This window comes from Tenrec ecaudatus, chromosome 14, assembly GCF_050624435.1.
Source record: "Tenrec ecaudatus isolate mTenEca1 chromosome 14, mTenEca1.hap1, whole genome shotgun sequence".
Lineage (NCBI taxonomy): Eukaryota > Metazoa > Chordata > Mammalia > Afrosoricida > Tenrecidae > Tenrec > Tenrec ecaudatus.
In genome coordinates, this window is record NC_134543.1 from 46,828,320 (window position 1) to 46,850,520 (window position 22,201).

The window sequence follows — 22,201 nt, forward strand, 5'->3', positions numbered from 1 at the left end:
ATTTATTTTTCTAGGCCAGAGTACTGTTCAGATCACTTAAAAGCAATTCTTTTTACAGAGCACTTTCACATAATACCCAAATTTATTTTCCCTTAAGGATTGTCTGTTTTGTATTATTACTAAAATACATTCCACTTCAACACAATAAAAGAAAAACATTCTAGACTTATATTAAAAATTTGTAAAAAAAACTATCCTAATTCAAAACATTTTTCTTCTGCCTCATACCTAAAGTTTACAAACTATGACTAACGACTAACAATCACTGTAGATGAGTAAGTGGTGGAGTAGATCCATAGATGCACAATTTCAAAGCTACCTCATTTCTTAGTATATTTCAAGGAATTGTAAAGTAGACATAAATCTACATGTTAGTACTGATGGGTGATGAACACACCGTCAATTACCTCCAATTTAGTCACAAAGATACGAATCAAACTTCAGTGGTTACAAGACAAAAATTTTAATGAAATTTGGTTACTGGGCATGTAATAACCCACAGGGCTAAATAGTTTACACAGGATTGTAATAGAAATTTAAATTAGATGCTGCAGTAAATGTTACATATTGTCATCATCAGACTCATCTTCCTCCTTCAAAGATTCCTGTTAAAAGAAGGGTTTTTGATTAGTTTTCAATACCACGGTCTTAAACATTCAGCTATTTAAAATTGAAAATAAATACTGGATTACAGTAAGACACCAAAGTGTAAAGAAAATCTCTAAAAGCAAGCGCAGTGACATCAAGCTGATTCTGGCTCAGCACAACCCTCTCTGCCCCTCTGGTTTTCCTACACTAACTTTTTACAAGAATCCAAAGCCACATTTTTCTCCCCAAGTGAAGGGAATCCATAACAATCAAAACACATTAAATGTCCCAAGGAACTGCCTCACACACACACTTTTTGCTGGAAGAACCAGGGCAAGTTTATCCCTCTTGGGGATAACCGAGAGAATTTCTATCTGGATTTTGCAGTTGAACTCTTCAAAATTCAATTCAGTTCCTTTATTACTATTCTTATTTCTACAGCTGGAAACGTCTGTATGCTGTGGCTTACCTTAGCATATTTCTCTGCTTCTTCCCTTAAATCTTTCGGTACAATTTCATGTCTTCCTTTGGTTACTATAAATTAAGCCATATTAAATCAGTTTAAATTCAGAAGTATATTGTGATTTGCAATACCTACCAACATTCTAAAAAATGTACTGCAAATACCAAATCCTTTGAACTCAAATTTGTGTTTCTTCAGAGCTTAGACCTATCCAAGTAAGGAATAAATTGTGTTATGGCAGTTTGTTTTTATTAATTTTTTAAACATCATGGAAGGCTCCAATGTTCCTGTAACTAGAAGAGTACTTCTCAGTAATATCTCAGTAATACATTAAAGGGTAGGGGAAGGTTTACAGTCTTGGATAACTACTAAAGTAAACAAATATAACTTACATTCACCAACCCAGCTGAGTTCTAGTTCAAAAGCTTTATCCTTAACTTCATCATGCACTATGTAGATTCTAGAATAGAAAATAAAACTCATTTGACCATGTTCAACCACTCAAATTCATGCATCAACCCTGTCAGTGCAAATCAGATACCCATCCTTAATACATTTGTTAAATTACACACAAAGCCATTGCCAAAGAGTTGAAATTGAATCTGAAACTTAATTATTAAGTTTCTGAGACAATATTCTGTGTAACAAAATAAAACTAGGTTCTTGGGTCCCGAGGTAAAAGTGACTTGGTGATACAGTGGGTTAAACCCTTGGGATATGCTACTATGCAAGGTCAGCAATACAAGCCCACTAAAGACACCATAAAGAAGATGATTTGGTTCTCTGAACCCTAGGAGAACACTGTATCCATATATTATGAACACTAGGAGAAAACAATTACACAAGGGTGGCTGTGTAACCTTTTTGTTACGTATGGATTTTGTTCTTATTTAATGACATAATGGGAAAGTGGGGGATAGTCTCATAATAGGAATAGGAATAACTGGATACAACTAGAGAACATAGGTTTTAATATAACTGTCAGGATTATCAAGAGGGAACATCCTGTACTATCAGTGTCGATAGTACAGACAGGTACCATTTAAGTGGTTTATTTTTATTTTACAATAGAGCTCCTAGAATTTTTTTCCCCAGCATGTATACACCCAATGCAAAACTAGATACACTATTTGCACAAAGAGCTGACTAACCAGGCATTTATTTGGGGCCTATTTTTGACATATAAACATGCAGGTTGATTGACTCTCTTGCTAACTGTTGCGAAAATCACGACTGAAAAGCTGATTGAAATGTTTTGAATTCTTCTCATCTTGCTACAAAAACATAATAAACCTGAAAAAGGTAAGGGCTTCCAAAAGTTCATGGACAAACTTAAAAGACCATAGAATTTTTCCAAAAAAAAATAATCATTTTGTGGGCTTATAACATTCCATACATCAATTGTATCAAGCATATTTGTATATATGTTGCCATCATCCATGAACTCTTGAGAGTTTAAATATATTTTTATTGGCATATAATTCACATTGCATACAATTCAATCATTAGGAAGAGTTGTGCAACCTTCGCCACAATTTTAGAACACTTCCTTCTCTCTTCATCCATGAACTTTTTGAAGCTCCCTTGTAAATCCCCGAAATAAAGCTGTTTTTAGAAGTGAACCAGTTTTTAAAGTGACTCTTAAGAGTTTTAGTCTTTGAATTTTTTTACCTCTTTTGGTTATAACTTTGTCAAGTTAAATCTTACTTCTAAAAATTAGACATGCTATTTTAAAACAAAATATCTTGAGATAAAGTAAGTTTGGGTGATTTTTTTTAATAATGGAAAGAAAAGTTGAACTTACATTTTTGCAACTTCTTTAACAACATCACGGCATGTCATTTCCTTCATCTACAGAAAACAAAAGTTTTAAGAACCAAAAGAACAGTTTCCATTTAGGTAACTGGTTTTAGAAATTCACAATTTCTATTCAGTAACCAATACTCTTAAAACAATTTCTCCACACTTTGTTCTAACAATCTGGCATTCTGTGCTGCTCACTCTCCTGGCACGATCGCTGAAGACAAAATAAGTACATAAGCACATGTGACAAAAGCAAATGGTATATGGCTGGCTATCAAAAAGATAAAGTGTCTTGGGTCTTAAAGGATTTACAGGGGGTGAGGGGGGAGGCTTTAAGTTAAACAAGCAGCCATCTAGCACACAGGCAACAAGCCCACTGGAAGAAGCACACCAGAAGACCCAAAACAAACAAAAGCCATATAGTTGAGAAGGGGGTCTGAGCAGAAATCCAAAACCCATCTGTAGACCAAGGGACATTTCCTCAAGGAAGGATGAGTCAACCAGGGTACAGTATAACACCAACGAAGCATACAATATTCCTCTGGTTCCTATAGGCTTCCTCAGCTCCCACCTATAAGGACCCCAGACCTATCTTTCCCTGTATGTAGACTTGACTGGAGTATGTGCACAGGTACAAATAGAATTAAGAGTTCACTACTACACATGGAATCCAGGAACAGGAGTAGCAATACCAGAAGGGGAAGGAGGAAACAATTGAAATGATCAACACATAACCACACCCAGGGGGAGGAGACTGAGGTATTTGTAAGATAAAATTATCAAGGGAACATGAGGGTGAGAAAAAAGCTGACACCAAGGGCTCAAATAGAAAGTAAATGTTTAGAAAATGTTGGCAACATTATGTACAAGTTTGCTTGATACAATGGATGTATAGATTTTAAGAGCCCCCCAAGAAAGTAAATGTGAAGAAAAAAACATTTAGAAATAGTGAAGGCAACATAACTACAAATATGCATGATACAACTGATGGATTATTGTATCATGCTGGGAAAATAAAGAGCTTTAAGAGCCCCCAATAAAATGAACTTAAAACTCTTTCAGATGTAAGACCCAGGGTAGGACCAGGGAAAGTAAATTTAAGAGAAAAGAAAGCGTTCTAACTCAGTTTAGTGTTAAAATTGTGGACATTCATTCCCTAAATGCCAGCAGCTACTTGATTAAGTATTAAAATTTCTAAAAATCTAAAGCCCTCCTAGGCCAGACAATTTACACTGGTACAGAAAGGAATTGGAAACGGAATCTAGGACAGATGATCCCCCCCCTGAAGACCAGTGGTGATATCAGAAGGGTGGAGGGAAGGTGGGGTAGTAAGGGAACTGATCACAAGGATCTACATATAACCCCCTCCCTTAGGGGACGGACAACAGAAAAGTGGGTGAAGGGAGATGTTGGACAGTGTAGGACATGACAAAATAATTTATAAATTGTCATGGGTAAGGGAGGGAGGGAGCGAGGGGAAAAATGAGCTGATACCAAGGGCTCAAGTAGAAAGTGAGTGTTTTGAGGATGATGATGGCAACAAAGGCACAAACATGCTTGACACGATGAATGGATGGATTTTGATAAGAGTTGTAAGAGCCCTCAATAAAATGATTTAAAAACAAAAAATCTAACGCCCTCAAGTAATCTATTCACAGGCTGAAAAAAATTTCAGGGAGGGGGAAAATTTTTTTCCCCTTTATAATCAAAGACAGTAAATGGCAAGCAAATCATGAATGTCTATATTTTCAAAGTACAAGGCTAAATGCAGTTTTGATTAAAGTATTTGTAATATTAAAAAAACTAGAAACCTAAAAACTTGTTTGTTATTAGAAGCAATTCAGTGTTCTGTTAAATGGATATTTGGAATTCAGACTAGAAAAATTGACTTCAAGTTATCTGGCTCAATGGAATGTGTACTCTGTAGGTTAAGTTAAGCCACGCAGTTATTTTTGTATATAAGATAGGTGCATTTTTTAATCAGAATATAATCAAACAATCATATTCTAGGTATGCTTTCTTTGTATGGTGTTGGGAAATGATGAAGATAAAGATTATCGGTATATACTTTTTAGGTGTTTCAACTAGTTCTAATTTCAGAACTAAAAACAAAACAAAAAACCCAACTCTGCCATCATGACTCCTATTCATAGCAACCCAGTAGGACAGGGTGGAACTGCCCCTTTGGTTTTCGGGAGAATAAATCTACAAGAGTGTAAAAACCCAGCCTCATCTTTCTCCTGAAGAACAGCTGTTGGTTTCAAACTGCTGACTTTGTGGTTAGCATCCCAACTAGTAACCACTAGGCACCAAAGCGCCTTCAGTTTCTCAATTAGACCTATATATATTATACTTTTGAAATTTAGAAATATTGATACTTAAACCTGTGTCTACACAATTATATGAATAGCAAAAAAAACCCATTTAAGTTTCACATTTAAGAATTTCTACTTTTTAGGAAACGGACAAATTCAAGTGCCATAAAGTTTCCAAAAACCTAACATTGTGTAGAAGAGTGAAGAGGACTCTTAAAATTTTAACATCAAATTCAATATGTAACCTTGACTGTGTGATTGCTACAAATGACACTCTGAGATTACTAAGTAAATTTCATGATGGATTTAGTCCATGATATACTTGTGATAAAAAGTGGTATATGAACACATTTGGGCATAGGATATCACGGTGCTTGCAACTCTGGGAGGAAAAGCCTACACATAAATGGATGGAACTATAGGAAAATAGAACAAATGGAGAGATGTAATTTTCATTTCTTTTGACTCTTTCATGTTAAATTAGAGATAAATAGAAGTGAAAGAGCATTACTTAAGTTCTACAGTAAATTAATTGCATCTAGAAAGGCAAACTTATTTAAAATGTCTAATTATAGCCTGAACATTAGTTGAAAACATTTTCAATAGCATATTTATGCATCTTATGAAGTTTCTATTTCATAAATTAATTCTTCATTATACAGAGGCCAGAAGGGAAATAAAGGTAGTGTGGTGCTGCAGAGCTAGACTCACATACAACCAGCTAGCTGCACCACTAGAGCGCACTATTCCAAATATGGCTGTGTTCCAAGAAAACTTAGAAAGGGGCATCTGCCAAGTTTGTTGCCCCAACATTTGTCCTTAATCAAAAAAGTTTTTTCTTAATTTTAGCTAGTAATAATTTCTGCCACCTAGGATTGAATCATTTAAAGGTTAGTGAACTGAACTAATATTAGGGGAAAATGAGTAACAGAACTAGAATGGGTCTTGGGTTAAAGTGATTTCCCAACAGCCCTTTTGTCCAGGCTTTATATGAGGGTTAAATTCAGCAATTCTTGACCAAGGGTCCAGCATGCCATTAATATTCAATGTATGAGAAATTGTATTACATTGTAATTTACCAAAGCCTTGATAAGTTTTGTGCCTAAAATAAAGAGTTGCAGCATGATATTTAATTCATATTAAAACAAAATCAGCAAGCACTGGAGCACAATCAGATAGATAGTCCTCATGAAATCTGTGTTCCAAACAGAAATGACACAGGAAAAAGTACTCTGTATTTTTTCATTAGTACTACTGAACTCTCTGATACTAACCTACGATTTTAAGGGGGCTTCAGAAAGCTCTTTAAAAAAAAAAATGGAGTTAATGATCATGGAATTTTCCCACCAAATCTTTGAGGCCCTCAAGTGATTTTCTGAATTGAAGGTCACAGCAGTCTATCAAAAAATCATAAAGGTATCCATTCCACAACTCTGTCATGTGTCACCAACTTTCCCACACACTTAGCTTCAAAATGCTCTCGAAACACCAACAACTTGAATGCATAGGGATATAACAACAAAATGTCAACAGTGAATTTGAATTACCTGAAGCTTCTCAATTTCTGTTTTTGCAGCTTGCCTCGCTTTACCAATAGCACAACCCCAATAACCCTATTAAAAAATTATATAGATTATCCAATTAAGTTAATACACTACCATACTTTAAATATTTCTAAAGTGTAAAAAGTTGTTAAAAGTACAGAGAAATACACTGCAATGATGTCCATGAGGCCCAAGGAAATTAAAATTTCTAAGAGTTGATGTCTTGGAGAAAAAAAATGTATAATCTAAAAGAAAATTATCATCATCATATTCACCCTCAAGAGATATAGACATTTAGGAGAAGAGGCAGAAATAAGAAGTTTTAGCTACGTGACAATAAGAAATGAGGTAGGGAAGTAAAAATAACTTAGGTCCAATGCTCTGAAGTCCTCATTTTTGTTGTTATGGTGTTATAAAATTATTGTTTTGATTTTTCATGGCAGATACTGACTTAAATAATACATTTTATATTATCTTTATATTCACCTGGTTTCTGTAAGTATAACACTTTATACTCAAAGTAACTCGTAGATATGTCTGTCCTCTTCTCCTTTTTTTATGAGGGAGAAAGTATAGCATACACTTGGTCATCTCAAACTAGAATTTTGTTCATCATCCAAATTCTTCTAAGCATGTTCTCAGACTGATAGGTGATTCTACCCGGCCTAAACAATTATGGAGGTTATGTCTCTCATCTAGAGACTGGTTTGAGCAAGACATGCAATGAAGTTCTAGCCAAGGAGGGGAACTCCTGGGAAGGTTTGCCTTGTTAGTGCTTTCTCCCTCTTGACCATTGACAAAGTTGAAAATTACAGAAGCCCAGTGCACCTTTTGCTTTCCAGAATCCCTCACTCTTTGTGGCTAACCACAAGGAACCATCCATCTCAGTCTCTATTCTTTTTTCAAGACTCCCTTTTTGTTAAGAGTCAGCTAGAGGCCTGGATGGCCTATGAGGTCTGAATGCAAGTTGTTTTTAAATTAAAGATGCTATATATAGTGATGTTTTAAAGATTTAATACTAAAAAGCTCAGTGATAAAAAATTAGTAACATATAAATTTTGGAATAACATGACTTTGAAAAGTTACACAAAGCATCTAAAATGTTATTGAAAATACTTTTTAGGAGGAAAAATACTATATTCCATTTTAAGACACTGCTTATACAGTAATGGAATAGCACATATTCAAATTTTCATATTGATAGCCTCCTTTTTATACATAATAAATTTGTACGCAATGTTATTAATGCTAAAAACACATTCCTTAACACTAATTTTAAGGAAGCTCCATGTAACACAAATAGGTTTAAGTATTAATGAAAGAATACTATTAAAATAGAAAAATTAGAATTTCAGATGATTTTAAGATGACTCACGTAAGAAACACCTGATGGGTCAATCATGTAGAGCTGTGCACCATCATTCGCACTGTAAGACCCTAACATAAAACTGCATAAAAGAAAATTAAGACTGTAAGCCATAGTTCTTAACACCTTGAAGTTGGGATGGTTGGGGGTAGGAGACTCTGTCATGAAAATGCGATTTAGAGTATAAATTACTAAAACACATTTTTTGGGGTAAAATTGGTTTCATTTAATGTGGCAATTAATAAAAGTATATATAGTTCATGTGGCTTTTTCTATTTGCTGGGTATTAAGCCTAGGGTTGAATCTCAATTTCCTGGTATCTTAACACTGTTGAGAAAGGAGTAAATTATAATGCAGAGTGAGACTACAACGCGTCCAATAAGTAAAGGAATAAAGCATTTAAAAAAAACGATGGGGACAAAATTCCCAGTTAACTACACACACTCTACAAACGCTTCCCACCCTACTGGGCCTACCACTTCTAGACTACCTCCCCAACTTCCTCCACTAATACAAACTGGTCCATACTCAGCAAGTTTAAAACTAGGCTTTCAAATAATCCTACAAATTGTATTTTCTGAAACTGATATTTTAAAATTTTTGCTCTGAAAGTATAAAACTACACAACCTGATTCTACTATTTCCGGTGGGGAATGCCTACAGGCAACTGTCCAGTACCACCGCCACTTACTCTCTGTCTTCTGCTCTATGACACTCATTTTTTATACTGTCTACTAAAGAGTTTCAACTTAACCTGAGTTAACTTTGAAGGATTTTAAACAGATATACAAGGCTTTAAAAGGTTAATGAAAAAATAAAGTTAAAAAGTGGACTTGTCCATAAGCTTTTGAAACCCTTCATATATCTGTCATTTATTCTGTTTAAACTACTTCAATGTTAGTTCAGGTTACTCACTGCCCTCAAGTCAATGCTCATAGCAACCCTCTGTGGGTTTCCAAGAAGATAACTGTTTACTGGAGTAAAATCCCAGTCTTCCTCCCTCAGAGCTGCTGGTGTTTCAAACCGCCGACTAGGAGGATCACAGTCCAATTCAACACTGCTTCTCCACTGGGCCTTTCCAAAGTCCTCGGTATTCTCTCTAAACATTATACTCTACACAGCACACATCCTTAACCTCTGCATCTCCTGAAATGCCGTTTCACACCAGCCCCTTCATTTGAAATATCTTGAACACTCTTCCTACACCTCACTTTTTCTTCCCTCTCAGAAAGGCCTTTCCCTAATTGGTACCCTTGCTACACAAGGTACATACATACCTTATTATGATTTCATCTTTAACATTTTATCAGTCATGGTGTTATTCATGTCTGTGAATCTCATAGTGTATGCTCAATAAATGCTTACTGAGAAAGTTACCACATCTTCCAATAGTTTTATTACCTCAAAAATACAAGAAAATAATTAGAATTCAGAACTCAGTTGAAAAATACTCTATTTAGTCTGGAGCAAAGTGTTACACACTAAACATGACTTAATTGTGCAAAAATTTAGAGTCATGAACTATCTCTCTGAATAGAATTACTATATATACTTGAGTATAAGCCAACCTGAATATCAGCCGGGGCACCTAATTTTATCACAAAACTGCATTAAAATGCTGAAAAAACTCAGCTTCTACACAAATATATACGGTATGCATTTATATTTATTCCAGGTCTCTAGGAACCCTAGTTGGTCAGCAGTTCAAAATACCAGGTGCTACTCGAGAGCGAGACTGGGCTTTGTACTCCCACTAAAGAGTTAGTCTCGAAAACACACAAGGGAAGTTCTGTCCCGTCCTATAGAGTAACTATGAGTCAGCATCAATTTGATGGCAGTGAGTTTGGATTTTTGGTTTCTATCTCCCAAAATAAACAACATGACAAGTTTAACAACAAAAAGAGAAACTAATTGGGACTCTGAAATGTAATGTACATGGAATGAAAACTCCAGGTAAGAAGATTTTACTTAAGTGCTTAAATTATATGAGATGAAAAGCAGGTAATTGAAAAATAACTGGCCAGTAAAAAAAAGAAAAAAAAAAAAAGAAAAATAACTGGCTACCTAATAATGAAAATAGCAAATACATTTAAAATTAGCTGTTTCCTGAAATGAGACTAGCACCAGAGAATTTATTATAATCAGATTAATTTCTATATATTCTCATCTCTTAATTTTCTAAAGTTCCTTTATTCAAAGTTATTTTTATAAATATACTTTTTATTTAATCTTGTCCTAATAGTTAATATTTTAAGGGTGCAAAAGACTGTAAAATGTTAGGGAAAACACACTATAGATTTGGCTATAAAACAAAATTCCTTACCTGCAGCCAAAAGGTCTGACAGCACTGTAGAGTGTATATGCATGTACATACATGGCCACTCTGTCTGCAAGATGCTTTGGAGTGAAGGGAGAAAAAGAAAGCTCATTGGTAAATTTCCATCATTGTTCAAAAGACTTCTCAACATGCTAACAGCTTACCTTTAGTGGAATGTTATAGCCAAAGTTTGATCTGAAGTTGGAAGCTTCTTCTCTTGCTATGTCTGCTAAAGAACGAGCATCTGCCAACAAGCCAGCAACTGCCTGAAAGAGAAGTAACAATAAATGCATTCCTGTCACAAACCAAGAAAAGTATGCAATGATTTATCGTAGACTTTTTAGTATTTAGTAAGAATCATTTCAGTGGTGCATTTTGTCTGAGGGAAGCAGCTTTCATTGTTTTAACATTCTATGTTCCTTTTGATTACACAGATGTGAAAAACTAAACAGTGAATCTTGTGATAAAAATACTACGAAAATCAATGTAAAACATGAGGTTGGTAGTATCTAATCTGGTTCCAAAATTTGAACTTACACTGTACACATCATTGTTTTCAAAGCACAGCCAGAATGCTTCCTTTGAAGCAAGGTCTATGTTTGTCTCAGTTTTCTTTAACGGGTTTAGGAGGAACCAGTCCCTAGTGAAAAGCATCGCGCTTGGTCAACGTGTCAACCGTCAATAAGACAGGATGACATGTAATGGCTGCGACAATGGGCTGAAAGATGTCACAGGACCGGAGAGTGTTTTATTCTATTGCACACAGAGTCACGTTTTTGAGTCAGAACTAAATTGATGGCACTTAACAATAATGTCATTACGCTGGTTGATAGGAACTAAAGTTAAAATTTTTTTTCCTCCAATGTATGCTTTTTTTTACAAAGAACTAAGTTCTAAAACATAAATATAAATACTATGTTAAATGTGCAACACAACAACAAAAAAAACAACCCCGTTGCTCTCTAATTCAGACTCCCATAAATTTGGAATTCCTATAAAGAATGCTCCTATCATTCTGTATTCTTCTCTGGAAAATGGGATTGACACTAATCTCACTGGGCTGTCAAGACTAAAAGATAATTATGTAAAGTCCACAGATTACTTTTATTTATGAGTAAAATAGCATCTAAATGTACATATATAAGGTTAAAGCCATTTCTAATTTTTCTCCCTCATTGGTATTAGCTCCTACTATATAGTATTCACTAGTCTGTGTATGAGAGCAAGTTTCAAAAATATTTGTGAGAAAATGACATTTAAAATCATATAATATAAAGTAATGGAATTAAAAAATTATGGAATCTTCCCATCAACTCTTGGAAGTACCCTGTGTAACAGTATTATCAGTAGTGTATTTATGTATTAAGCAGCTTGGCTTGCACCTGGGCAAGTAGGTCGTTGCTTTGCTCCTAGCTGGATGAAATGACAAGACAGTGATGCTATTAATGCTATGTAAAAGGACGTGTTCACTTTCCCTTTCTTTCACCACTTTCCCTTTCATTACAAGTTTTCCTTGGCAGCCCACTTTACAATTAAGAAAGGTGTTCTCTAGCTGAAAGCAGCTTCGGAAAGACAGTGATCTCCACAGGAACGTAATAAAAATCTAGAGTCCTGTCTTCAAGTGTATAAGGGCGCTTCAAAAAGTTCATGGAAAAATTCAGTTATTTTAAAATTCCATTTTATCAAGAAATTTTGGAAGTGCCTTCTCTACCTTCAATGGTGATCTATGCTGCCAAGATCTCTTTTTTAAACAAAGCCCTCACTCCCACATCCTTTTACTTCACACACATTTTTTTCCATAAAAGGTTATGAAATGTTCTTTCATTATGACACACACTTTTCAAAACCAGTAATTCTCTGTTTATTACTATGAATTACTTTTGCGGCTGTTCACTTTCCAGAGGCTTCTGCCAAAGTAATAAGGAAATAAATGGGTCCCTGAATTATATTCCAACTATTTTAGATTTGAGTTTACCATTATAACATAGTCATCAACATTACAAAAATTGGACAAGATGACAAAAATGGAGTTTCGTATGTGACCTTACCATTCCAACATGCCGGTCCACATTAAAAAGCCGTTTGTTGGAACCTTCTTCATAGAGTTTAGAGAGGACTAATTTCTCTACCCCAAAGACGACACCATCTTTACACCGGATTCCAATAGCTGTACTAAAACAGGAAAGAATCACTGTGACTCAAAGTAAAAGAAACTTCATAATCTTAAGTTTTAAAAAACAAATTAATTTTACCATTTAATTTTTCACAAGCAGGTGAGTACTTTAAAGTAATATCAGTTGGTAGGAAAATAAATGAAAAAAGATTAAAAATATATACAACACAGAGTGCTTTTTCATATACCTAACAACAATTTTTAAGGATGCTCAACTCCTACGTGCTTTTTTTCATAGAGCACCTGGTGGGTTCAGAGCATCAATCTGAGCACTTAACCACGGAGCCACCAGGGTTTTTTGTGTGCCTTTTAACTAAGTGTAAATAACCATGGTTTGGCTGATAACCTTTTTTTAAACCCTAATTATATAATATAATCACTTTATTGAGGCTTGTACAACTCATCACAATCTATTCATCATGTCAAGCGCATTTGTTGCCATCATCATTTTCTAAACATTTGCTTTCTATTTGAGCCTTTTGTATCCGCATTTTTCCCCCTCCCTCCCACATAAACTCTTGATAATTTAAAAATTATTATTATTACCTTTCTGTTGCCGCCCCCCCCCTCAGGAGGTGGTTATATGTAGCTCATTGTGATCAATTCCCCCTCTCTTCTCCAACCTTCCCTGTTCCCCTCCTTGTATCACTACTCTCATTATTGGTCCTGAAGGATTTAAGTGTCCTGGATTCCCTGTGTTTCTAGCTCTTATCTGTACCCATGTACATGCTCTGGTCTAGCCGGATTGTAAGGTAGAATTGGGGTCATATCATGATAGTGGGGGGGGGCGTGTCAAGAAGCATTAAAGAGTAAAGGAAAGTTGTATGTTTTATCGGTGCTAGTGCTACACTGCAACCTGACTGGCTCGTCTCTTCCTTGTGGCCATTCTGTAAGGAGATGTCCAATTGTCTACACGTGGGGCTTGGGTCTCCACTCTGTCCTCTCCCTTACTCACATTGATACTTTTTGTCCTGGGTCTTTAATGCCTGATACTTGATCCCATGGACACCTCATTGATCACACAGGATGGTGTGCTGCTTCCATTGGACTTTGTTGCTTCTCAGTTAGATGGTCACTTGTTTATCTTCAAGCCACCCCAGAAGTTGTTTCTTTTGATAGCCGGGCACCATCAGCTTTCTTCACATTTATTTATGCACCCATTTTGTCTTTAGGGATCGTTTCAGGAAGCTGAGCATCACAGAATGCCAGGTTATTAAAACAAAGTGTTCTTGTGTTGAGGGAGTACTTGAGTAGAGGCCCATTGTTCATCTGCTGCCTTAATACTCAAAAATATGTATACAGAAAAAAAATGTATACAGATCTATTTTCCTATCATTATATATAAATATAAATACATATACAATACATGCCTGTATTTAGACCTCTATGAATGCCCTTTGCCTCCTAGTTCTTTCTCTATTTCCTTTTACTTTCTTCTTGTTCCACTATCATGTTCGGCCTTCACTCTGTTTTCAGTGATTCCTCTTGGTTAAATTGCCCTTGATCAAGCCCCACCAGGCATCCTACGCCCCCCTCACCCTCAATTTTAGATCACTTTTTGTTCCCTTGTCTCTAGTTTGGTAACACTCACTTCCATTCCCCCACCTCCCCCTTTTCCCTGTCCCCCAGGAACCACTGGTCCTGTTTTCTCTCCTCCGGATTATTTATCCTGCCTAGGCTGATAACTTTTAAGGTAAAAATTATGTCCTATGAGAAAACTTTTAATTCAGAAAAAAAATTTCTTTTTTAAATAAACCACTTCCATCATGTCGATTCCGACTTGCAACCCTATAGGACAGAATTTCCCCATTGGGTTTCAGAAATTTTAAATCATCACTTCAGCAGACATTCTAAGGAGTAGCTGGTGAGTTTGATCTGCCAACCTCATGGTTAGTAGCTCAATGGATAATCCATTACACCATAGAGCTCAATGAGTGCTTTTCCTTGAATAGGCAATGATAATGTCAGTGTGCAACATCATTTCTAGATTTAATTAAATTAAGGTTTCATCAGGGACATTCTTAATTTGAAAGACCCTTATATTTTGGGGGGGGGTTAAATTTCAGGAGTATACCAAGAATACAGTAACTAGTTTATCACCACTGTATTGATTTGTTAACTTGCTAGTAGCGTTACTACCAATGATTTTACATTAAAAATACAAATACCCAGATAGTGGAAAGGTAGTGTCTTTCTGTAAGAAAGTAACTGATGTCACAGACCCCTTACAAAAGGGTCTCAGGAATTCCTCGGAGATTTATAGGCATTTTGAAAACTTTTAGCATTAAATAATGGATGATAAGTTGAAATACATCAAAAGATAACAGAGTTTAAGGTCAAATGAGTTTGCAAGTTTGTAGAATATATGTAAATGTGAAGTGGTAAGGCAGAATTGTAGTCTACTACCCATGAAAACTTGACTAAAAACAGAGGCAAATATAAACATAGGGACAACCCACTACGATTTTCCTTCCCCTCCCAGTACTGCCCCTTCTCCCAAAAAATATGACTACTCTCCAGTTGATTGTGACTACAGTTGGGTTTTCAGAACTGTAAATCTTTGCAGAAGCACAAAGTCTCATGTTTCTATTTCTGGAAGAGTAACGGTTGGTTTTCACCTGCCAGGCTGCAGTCAGCGTCTAACCCATGATTAAGTGAAGGTCAGTAGGGTACCTCATTTTATGAGTTGAAAAAGTTGCACAGGCTTTGCCAAATTCTTGTGGTTTTGCAAAGCAGGGCAAGGGGGAATGTGGCAATTTCATAATCGTCCGTCAAGTTGCGAATGGGTGGAGTCTAGCCTGACAATCAGGTCACAGCTTGATGACCTCATTTGGGAGGTATAAAAGGAGATAAATAAGTTCACTGGAGGGCAGATACATGCTCACTCCCTGAAAGCCATTCCTGCTAACAAGCCACATGGAGCTATGCTGATGGCAGCCAGAGACCTGTAGCTCGAGGAGCCATGTGGAGACCCATACCACTGCTGAGATACTGCCACGGAATCCAAAAGCATTTCCACTCACTGGCCTGTCAACTTCCTGCCGTTGAGGTCATTACATGTGTCATGTGAGTCTGAAGAGAACTTTATAGACTGGTATTGGACATATGGGCTAAAAGCAGCCTTATGGACTTGATCTGGACTGGGCTGTTTCCTTAATATACAATTACTCTTTGATATAATACTATTTTACACATGAATCTCCCTGGTTTTGTTTCACAAATCCACCCAGACTAACACAGGGGAACCAATGTAGACACCTAAAGTGCAGGGGAAGACTATATATTAAATTCTCCATAAAACTTGTGTCTACACGGACACAGGCTGCCAGCCGAGCTCAGCCGGACAGCTCTGGCCACGTGGCATAGTCACAACCAGCCTGGGTCCCGACAGCAGAAGGCCATCAACTGCGAATGTCTGCGTCACAGTAGAGACAGTTCAGAGTGACAAACTGCACGGCATGCACACATAGGCGCATGTGCACATATGTACACACACACAGGCACACAAATTTAATACAAACCAAAAGCCTAAAATAAACTCTAGTTCTTCACACACAAAAAAAAAACAAACTTGTGTCTATATCTCTAATAGGAGAAAAGTCAGTTTAACTGGATTTTGAGAGCCTTGTGACCTCAACACAAATCTCAAATTAAGGAAAATTTTTTTCATTCTGATGATGACAAAACAAGGTTGGAGATTAGACCATGTTAGATACGTGAGAAAGAGATCCAAGTTTTCTTGAGAAATGCTCAGGAACCCGACTCTGGTCTAATTATAGGAAAAGGGGAGCAGGAGGAATTTGACTAAAATCCTTCCTAGCCTTTAGAAGCTCAACATGGGGGAACTAAAGGAGAAATAATGAAAATAATGAGTTTAGAGTTTATTGAACCCATTAGTGAAAATAGAAAGGCTGAAATAATTTTGCCCAAAAGAATATATAATCAATTACTGTTTATTATGCATGTTGCTTGTATGATAAAAATTCCCTCATTTAAACATCTCTGTTTTCATCTAAGATTGATCTGAGCAATGGTATCCTTTGGTTCCACATCCTCTGCTGACTCCAGCCTCATTTGCAAGTAGCTCCCGGCCAATGTACTCCTCAACCATTGTTGCATGATCATCAGGAAAATTTTACTTGCATGTTATATTAATGATATGAGATACAAAAAACACCCAGAATTTTTTCAAAGCTGTGTATTTGAAATAACCTTATCACCTTCAAAGTACTCTCCATCACACTTAATACATACGTCAAATCTGCGATTCCATTCTTAGAAACATTTTTCAAATTCAGAAAAGTGGGTTAAGGGAAACTACTGTTGGTGTTAAGACATGGAAAAAAATTATAAATTATCAAGGATTCATGAGGAAGGGACAGAGGGGGGAAATGAGCTGATATCAAGGGCTCAAGTAGAAACAAAATGTTTTGAAAATGATGGCAACATGTTTACAAACGTGCTTGACACAATGGATGGATGGATAGTGATAAGAGCTGTAAGAGATCCAAATAAAATGATTTTTGAAAATAAAAATAGGATTATATATGTATAAAGTTTCTTCAACAGAATGATAAAATTTGTTTAAATAAATTTTTTTGAACAATGCTAACAACGGAACAAAGACATTATGATATGCCAAGAAATCATTTTAGTTCCTTACTCTAGTAAGAGACAGTAAGGTCAAACATGTAAATATAGTAATCCTATCATTTATTACTCAGTGGCAACAGCAACAAAAAGAAAAAACCCCGGAGGAGGGAGGGGGGAAAATGAGGAACTGATATCAAGGGCTTACGTAGGAAGAAAATACTTTGAAAATTATGATGGCGGCATATGGGCAAATGTGCTTGACACATGGATGAATGTATGGATTGTGATAAGAGATGTAAGAGCCCCCAATAAAAGTATTTAATAAAAATTAAAAGAAAAAATCTTTCCTGAGACAAACATGTCAGTAACTACAGGACATTTAAAATACAAGAGCAATAAATGAGAGTACTATAAAGTCATAAATCTAATAGCTAGACCAATGCTATAAAGCAAGAATTCAAGAGAAAAATGAAGTAACAAAGATAATGTGTTTGTCTCAAATACAGTGTATATTTGAGACACAGTAGAAGATCCTGGTGGGCAATCCTGGAATTAACTGGAAATAAAAGGATTAGGACTCATGAAAATGATCTAGCCTAGAAAAAGAGCAGTAATAATAAAATTGAGTTTTATAATGTTTACTAGTTTAGGTCAAAGTAACATAGCAAAGTGTAATTATCAAAAACAAATTTAAAAGACCCTAAGTCATATAAGGTCAAACGTATTTATTTCAAGGAACACAATGTTTCTTACCTACTATTTTCCACAGCCTTCATAGCATATTCCACTTGAAAAACTCTTCCATCAGGTGAGAATGTAGAGGCTGATAGGTCATACTACAGTAAAAAGCAAAAAAAAAAAAAAAGCTTATAGTACTATGTCTTTTAACAGTAATACCTACATAATTCCTTCCCACTTAATGGCTAAAGATCTGGAGTGTCATATCCTAGAAAATACTCTTGTTTCGAAGAGGGAGGGGAGCACATCAGAGTATCTATCAAAAGCAACTAAGCAAAGGTCACACGTTTTCAATTTCTCCAACTATGTCTTTGAACCCCAGAATAAGAAGCTAAAAAAAAAAGAAGCTCAACAAATGTATAGTGATGGTACAAATCACAACTGACGACACATGGAATTCAGGTCAGATACATCCCTCAGGAACAGAAATGGTATTAGTAATACCAGAACAGTAGGGGGAAAGTCGTGGGAGGAGGGGAGGAAGCTGGTACCAATCACAATGATCGACGCATAACACCCCCCTCCAGTTGATGTAAGATATGAAAACTATAATTTATCATTTATCAAGGGTGTCATGGGGGGGGGAGAGAAGAGCTGATAGAAAGGACTCAAATAGAGAGTTAATGGTTAATGACGATTGTAACTTGCATACAAATATGCTTGAGACAATTGATGGGCTTTTAGAGCCCCCAGTAATATGATTTTTAAAATGTATAGTGGTACTCCAACACTAACTGGACAAATAATTTCCTATTTATCAAACATTAAATAAGAATCTATTAAATGAAGAGAGAAAGATGAGGCTTCCCACTTCCTGGAAGAGTTACAAGTAGGAAACTAACAAGGGCAGTTCTACCCTATTATATGAGGTCATTATGAATCAGAATCAACTGGAGGGCAATAAGTTTGGTCATAGAAAGCTATTAATATACCAAAATATAAAGCTATTATTCCTCAACATATCCATATCTAGGTCTGTATACCACCAAAAGCCATGTTGATATCTCTCTAATTTTTACCCCAGGTGCCTTGGTGGTATAACAGGTTAGGCTTGCGCTGCTCACTGCAAGGTCATCCGTTTGAAACCACCAGCTGCCCCAGTAGAAAGATGAGACGAAGGAGCTCATCCCAAAGGCTCCAGTAGAAAATGTTCTGGAAATGTTGACGGCAACATATGTACAAGTGTGTTTAATACAAGTCAACGATGGATTGTCATAAGATTTATAAGAGCCCCCAATAAAATGATTAATTTTTAAAAAGATGATGTTTTCTACTTCCATAAAGATTTATACTCTCAGAAACCCACCTCTGTGGTTCTACTTCTACTCTGTTCTATAGGGTGTTCTATAGGGTCAGTATGAGTCAGAATCAACTGTTGGCAGTAGGAACTCTTCCTGAAATAATCTGAGCTCTTCAATTTAAATCATGCCAAAAAAGACAATTTTACAATCTTTGAAAGATTCAAATTGTCCTTTGATGATCTATAGAGCGCAAAATCAGGGCTGTAGGTTGGCTGGAGTAGGTTGGTTACCAAAGAAATCCTCAAAGGAAGCTCCTTTGCTACTCCAATGGAAAAAGTTCCTTGCCCCAACTTTCCTGGCCTTTTCCTCACCAATGTACTTTTCCGTTTTCTTTCAACTTCTTCATAATAAGCCCTCATGGTTTCCTGGATCCTTTAAGAAAATCTACCACGATGACTCCTTTGGAATCCCAAAAGACAGTCACCTAACATTCTGAGCTGACCTCTCTACTTCGAATTTAATTGGCCCAGCAGCTTCATTCGGAAGCCACTCTTTTGATTGGACCTTTTACTTGAAGGCACCTGCCAAATCTAAGACAAGTGTATTACTGAGAAGTTGCCTGCAGTCATCAACTGATCAACTCACTTTATTAGGAATAAGCCTGTGCAAGTATGAACTGGCATTCCAGTAGCAATAATTTGTTACTTCACTGCTATTCGGATATACATGGATGACTGTTCATTCAGCACGTCCTTACTTTAAATGCGGCCAGACATGGGAAGATAATAGCAGTAGCCCAGGAAGAGATACTACGGTGAAAATAAAGCAGAGAATAGTCTATATCAAGAAGGTAGACCAGAGAAGGAAGTATTTATTACAGATGCAATGTGAAGTCTTTGGAGGAGTTTAAACAGAGGTGATATGAGAAAATAAAAAGCCATCTAAAACATGTGCAGTTTGAAATGCCTGTTAAAGTAGAAAAAATACTATCTGAAGTTTTTGGGAGAAGAGAACATAGGAAATAAACTTTAAACAGTGATGCTTTCTAGTCTCAGTTCCGTGATTTGTTAAAGAAGATCAATAGCTCTACCACTGTAATACCAGTGTAAATATCCTAGTTACATTATAGAGTACTTCTACAGGGCTTGACAACAGCACTATTTGTGATAATGTTAAAGCATTGTCAATTGGCTACCATATGCATTTATCACACACCTACTAGACCGATAAAAGTATGGCATAACTTTAGAACCTCATAATCAAATGGATTAAGAAATTTGTAATTTACGTTGCCTATCATCAAACATCAGCATGTGGGATTAATGCACAGTATCAGAATCTTGTTAACAAGTAAAAGTAGATTCTCTCCGGAAACATATTACTCAATGCCTCGATTGCAAACAACTAAATCGACATTTTAAAACAAAAACTTTATTTTCTGTAAGTACACCAAAGGAGTATGCAAAAGACTGCATACAACTACGCAAAGGTAAATAGTAAGCCAAACAAACAATCCTTAACGTGTGCTTATTACAAGTTGGAAGAATTGGAGTGTTTATGATAGTAATAACTGCACGTGATGTAATGTGTGCAGGGGAAGCAGGACAGAGTAAAAACCGAAGGAACGACGTCATCAGATTTAGTTTTTCCAACAACTCTTACCAATCCCGCCCCGAGATTTCCAGGGCCTCTCAAACGTAGTGGTCCATCAGTCCACACACAGAGAACTCAGAGAAGGCCCAGGGAATCAGCAGGACCCTAGGCGATTTACAGAAAAATCAGGCGTCTCTCATCTTTGGAATCGCAAGCCTGGCTGCCTCAGCGGCTATCAAGAGTCTAATTGTCCCAACGGTCCCACACTATCGCAGGCCCCACGAGTTTCCACTTTCGGTTTTCCTAAGAGGCTAAAGTGACTCAGCAATCAAGCCTAGCCCGCAAAGCTCACGGCTGCGCGCCAAACCCGCCCCGCCGGGGCTGCGGAGGCCGAGCTGGAGCAGTGCCCGTGCCCCCGGCGCAGGCCTAACCACAGCGGAGGGGAGCCCACCGGTCGCCAGCAGCGGAGCGGCCCACGGGCTGGGGCAGGACCAGCACTAGAGCCGCCACTCGGGTTCCCGCCAGCGCCAATCCTCAGCCCAGATTATTTCGCCGAAAGAGAACACACTCACCCCGGTCCCGATAGAGCTCATCCTGCTGAACGCAACCGGCACCCTGACGGCTTAGCGACCCAAAACGCTTCCTCTCCACGGCAGGACTGCACAAAGGAGTAACAGGCTCTCTCATTGGCTGCATTTCCAGCCAACCACTGCGCGGCTGATTCCCCACCTCCCCCTCTCGCGTTAGCTCGAGAGCGTAGAGAATTGTGGGAAAGGGCGGGGAACGAGCGCTGGTGGCGCGAATGCGCAGAAGCGAGGAAGGCAGGGATTGGTAAAGCTTAAATTCTCTATTTACCATTCAGTCACTAGATTGCTTGAGAAGATAGATGCTCTATTCCATTAGCTAGGAATTAATTATCTTTTACATTTTCTCTCTTATCTTAGTTCTTTCTTTGAAGCAAGGAAGACTTTAAAAGATTTTTTTTTTAAGACCAAAGCAGAAGAAAGCTAACCCTCCGCTTGGCATTCTGCTTGTGGCCCACTGTGTTGTCAACATCCCCACCATGCACTTGTCCTCAGGCCTTTGAGAAGGAAAGTGTTCCTTAATTTGTCTCCCTGAGCTCGGATTGAAATTTTACAGAAGCATTAATGTCCTTTCTGTGCTATAACCCCCTTAGTAATTCAAGAGATTTACGTTCCAACTACTCTAACACTACAGATACAAGAATGAACAAAATATGCTCCCATCCCGCATGAATTTTTACAGTCAATGGGAATTACCAGGCACTAATGGGAAAATTGCATTTTTTAGTAAAAAATGGAAGAGTGCTTTGATAAACGAGGTGCAAATTTAAGTCTGTTGCTAGGAAATGATAGAATGGATAATAATGAAACTGAAACTTGGGTGGGAAAAAGACTGAGTACCCCCCCCCACCTTCCCCAGGTGTTGCCAAGGCTGCGGTGGTGT

At 37.1% G+C, this 22,201-nt stretch overlaps 1 protein-coding gene across 1 annotated transcript; it reads right to left on the reverse strand.

The window, feature by feature from the left end:
- Positions 1-447: 447 nt before the first annotated feature.
- PSMA3 (proteasome 20S subunit alpha 3) lies at positions 448-21,463 on the reverse strand. Its single transcript, XM_075531903.1, has 11 exons — positions 21,307-21,463; positions 17,916-17,998; positions 12,445-12,568; positions 10,561-10,662; positions 10,403-10,476; positions 8,089-8,161; positions 6,717-6,782; positions 2,856-2,902; positions 1,444-1,511; positions 1,058-1,122; positions 448-605 (listed from the first exon to the last, which is right to left on the reverse strand). The coding sequence occupies exons 1-11, from the start codon at positions 21,325-21,327 to the stop codon at positions 561-563; spliced, it is 768 nt and encodes a 255-aa protein (XP_075388018.1). The 5' UTR covers positions 21,328-21,463; the 3' UTR covers positions 448-560.
- Between the last annotated feature and the right edge of the window lie 738 nt (positions 21,464-22,201).

Excerpts from the sequence above, each read along its gene's own strand:
- PSMA3 (XM_075531903.1), bottom strand. The coding sequence starts at position 21,327 with ATGAGCTCTATCGGGACCGGG. Across the intron at positions 1,512-2,855 it reads GTTAAAGAAGTTGCAAAAAT|AATCTACATAGTGCATGATG; the intron begins GTAAGTTCAACT and ends TTTCTATTCTAG. Across the intron at positions 1,123-1,443 it reads ACTCAGCTGGGTTGGTGAAT|TAACCAAAGGAAGACATGAA; the intron begins GTAAGTTATATT and ends CTTAATTTATAG.